The sequence below is a fragment of the Chiloscyllium plagiosum genome, chromosome 25 (genome assembly GCF_004010195.1).
Source record: "Chiloscyllium plagiosum isolate BGI_BamShark_2017 chromosome 25, ASM401019v2, whole genome shotgun sequence".
NCBI lineage: Eukaryota > Metazoa > Chordata > Chondrichthyes > Orectolobiformes > Hemiscylliidae > Chiloscyllium > Chiloscyllium plagiosum.
This window is the reverse complement of record NC_057734.1, coordinates 47,529,878-47,533,507: the sequence shown is the minus strand read 5'-3', so window position 1 is coordinate 47,533,507 and position 3,630 is coordinate 47,529,878. Positions and strand designations below refer to the sequence as shown.

General features: G+C 43.9%; 1 protein-coding gene across 1 annotated transcript in view; it reads left to right on the top strand.

Annotated features, from left to right (window-relative positions):
- The window catches only part of LOC122562427 (saxiphilin-like), a 15,928-nt gene that overhangs the window by 1,771 nt on the left and 10,527 nt on the right, over window positions 1–3,630 (top strand). The window contains exon 2 of the mRNA XM_043715283.1: window positions 581–645. Within this exon, the coding sequence (XP_043571218.1) occupies window positions 581–645 (65 nt within the window). The remainder of the gene's footprint in view (window positions 1–580; window positions 646–3,630) is intronic.

Sequence of the window (3,630 nt, the reverse complement as noted above, 5' to 3'; positions counted from 1 at the left end):
ATTCTTCTATGTTCTATGTTCTATGTTCTATCTGTGCAGCAGCTATCGCCCGGGTATATTGCTCAGTGAGACCACATCTTAAATCATCTCACTGGCCTTTCCTAACAAAACCTTTTAGGAGGACATGTCGTTGGGGTGCACCTAACAACTTTATGTGTGTCAGTGTGATCAACACCAGGAGCAAACCATGATCCAAGGAGGTTCTTTAAATCAAAATGGGCACCTCGATAATAATCAGCTTTCAGCTCGGCAGGAGGAAAAACTCGGAGCAAGTGAGCACTGCAGATGCTGGAGATCAGAGACAAGAGGGTGGTGCTGGAAAAGCACAGCAGGTCAGGCAGCATCCGAGGAGCAGGAGAATCGATGTTTCAAGCAGAAGCTCTTCAGCAGGAGCACCAATTAACAGGATTCTAAGGCAACTATGTTTCTAAGGTAGAGACAGACCCTTCGACCCAACTCGTTCAGGTTTCCCAAACCAAACTAGTCCCATTTGCCTGCATTTAGCCCATATCCCTCTGAATCTTCCCTGTTCACGTCTTTTAAATGTTGTAATTGTTTTTTTTTCCGTATTTTCTTGCAGGTGTTTGGTAAAGGAAAACAGTGATGTTGCCTTTTTGGATAGCACAGCTCTGGCCAACATAAATGGTTCGTACATTTCACATGTCTTTATCTCTTTCAATATTTTATTCCACTGGAGCATTGTAGTCAGAGATTTCTCATTTACACCAGCTCTCCATTTGGCAGGATCTGGGTCGACTGACTGGCTGCCACAGTCACCCCGTAACAGATTCCTGTAAACATGCTGAAGATCCTGGGATTGTATTCATTCGGGTTTAGAAGATTGAGGGGAGATCTAAAAGAAACTTACAAGACAATTCATGGCTTAGAAAGGGTGGACCCTGAGAAATTGTTTCTGTCAGGCAGGGAGATTAGGACCTGTGGGCGCAGCCTTGGAATTAGAGGGGGTATATTTAGTACGGAAATGAGGAGACATTTCTTCTGGCAGAGAGTGGTGGGCCTGTGGAATTCATTGCCACGGAGCGCAGTGGAGGCCGGGACGTTAAATGTCTTCAAGGCAGAGATTGATAAATTCTTGATCTCGCAAGGAATTAAGGGATACAGGGAGAGTGGGGGTAAGTGGCGTTGAAATGCCCATCAGCTGTGATTGAATGGTGGAGTGAACTCGATGGGCCGAATGGCCTTACTTCCACTCCTATTTCTTATGGTCTTATGTTCCCAGTCAGCAGTGGACTGGCAACTCTGCTGTACAAAACACTTGTCAGACCCTGTTTTGAGACTTTTGCAATTTTAGTAGTCATAGGTGGGATGTAATTTCTTTTAGAGTGGGAACAGGCTGTATAGTCACCAGCCACTTTGGCAAAAAAGCATCATTTTGGATTTGTTCTCTTAGGAAAGAGAAAATGTCAAAAAGACAATTGTAGTTTTAACAATTACAATGGACATTGATAGCATTGTTCCAGTAAAATTAGGACATTGCAAATAGAAATGGACATCTTCAGTGGAACTATATTCAGACAATAGGGTAAAGCTTGTGGAAATAGTCAACAGAGAAGTTACTTGAAGTAGATCATAGAATCATGGAATCCCTACACAAAGAAAGCTAACTTTGATGGTATTATTGGCTAGGATAAGCTGGCAAGGATACTTAAAGGGTCGACAGTCGATAGGCGTTGACAGACATTTGTACATCCCTGTCTGGTGTAAGAGTAAAACAGGGAAGGTGGCTAACCAGGGAATTCAGGGATAGTGTGAAAGCCAAAGAGGAGGCAGATAAATTGGCCAGAAAAAGCAGCAAACCTGAGGACTGGGAGAATTTACAATTTAGCTGAGGAGGATAAAGGGTTAGATTCAAAAAGGGAAAATAGAATATGAAAGTAAGCTTGCGGAAAACATTAAAAACTGACTGCAAAAGCTTCTATAGATACGTGCAGAGAAGAGGACTGGTGAAGACAAATGTAGGTCCCTTGTTGTTAGAACCAGGTGAATTTATAATGGATAAGAAAGAGATGACAGACCAGTTGAAGAAATTCTTTGGGTTTGTTTTCACCAAGCAGTACACAAATAACTTTCTGGAAATGCTAAGGGAAAGAGGGTCAAACATGAAGGAAGGACTGAAGGAAATCCTTATGAGTCAGGAAGTGGTACTGGGGAAATTGATGGGATTAAAACCCAATAAAACCAGGGCCTGATGCTGTGCATCCCAGACTACTTAAGGAAGTGGCCATAGAAATAATGGATGCATTGGTGAACATTTTCCAGCGTTATGTAGACTCTGGAAAAGTTGTAATAGACTGGACTGTCGCTAATATAACCGCACTCTTTAACACAGGAGGGAGAGAGGAAATGGGGAATTATGGGCTGGTTAGCTTGACATCAGTGGTGGGGGAAAATGCTGGAGTCAATTGTTAAGGCTGTAATAACTGAGCGTTTGGAAAGTAGTGACAGGATCAGTCCTGGTCCGAATGGATTCGCTAAATGAAAATCATGCTTGACAAATCTTCTGGAATTTTCTGAGGATGTGACCAGTAGAGTGCACAAGGGTGGATGTTATGTATCTGGACTTTCAAAAGGCTTTTGACAAGGTTCCACATGAGAGTTAAGTGAGGAAAATTAAAGCTCATGGCATCAGAGGTAATGTATTGACTTAGATAGCCAGGAAGCAGGGAGTTGGAATAAACGGGTCCTTTTCAGAGTGGCAGGCAGTATTGAGTGGGTGCCGCTGGGTTCAGTGCTGGGATCCCAACTGTTCACAATATATAGAACCTCGATTATCTGAACGAGATGGGCGAGGAGTATTTTGTTTGGATAACTGGAGACAAGCGGTAATTTATGAGTGCGGGTTATCTGAACGTTTCTTGGTTATCTGGCAGTGCACACCATAATGCCGTTTAACTGTAACTGAAGGCTGAGTTGCCTAAATGCCGGTTTTTAAGGGACCTTGAGATCTTGTTCAGTTAATCTGAAAATCGGATAATCGAGGTTCTATTGTATTTAATTAATGATTTGGACAAACAAATTGAATGGCATTTGCGGCCAAGATTAATCTGGGTGGCAGTGTACACTGTGAGGAGAGTGGTAAGAGGCTGCAGGGTGACTTGGACAGTCTGGCTGAGTGGGTAAATACTTGGCAAGTGCAGAATAATATGGATAAACGTGAGGTTATCCACTTCGGTCACAAAAACAGGAAGGCAGATTATGATTTGAATGTTGACAGTTAAGGAGAAGGTGAGGTGCAGTGAGACCTGGGTGTCATGGTGGGAACAGTCACTGAAGGTTGGCACGCCGGTGCAGCAGGCAGTGAGGAAAGCTAATGGCATGCTGGCCTTCACAGTGAGAGGATTTGAGTATCGGAGTAAGGATGTCTTGCTGCAGTTGTTACAGGGCCTTGGTGAGGCCACACCCTGTGTACTGTGTGCAGTTTTGGCCTCCTAGTCTGAGGAAGGACATTGCTATTGAGGGAGCACAGTGACGGGTCACCAGACTGATCCCCGGGATGGCAGGACGGGCATATGAGGAAAGAGTGGATCGACTGGGCTTTTACTGGCTGGGATTTAGATGAATGAGGGAATCTCACAGAAACATATAAACTCCTGATGGGACTGGACAGGC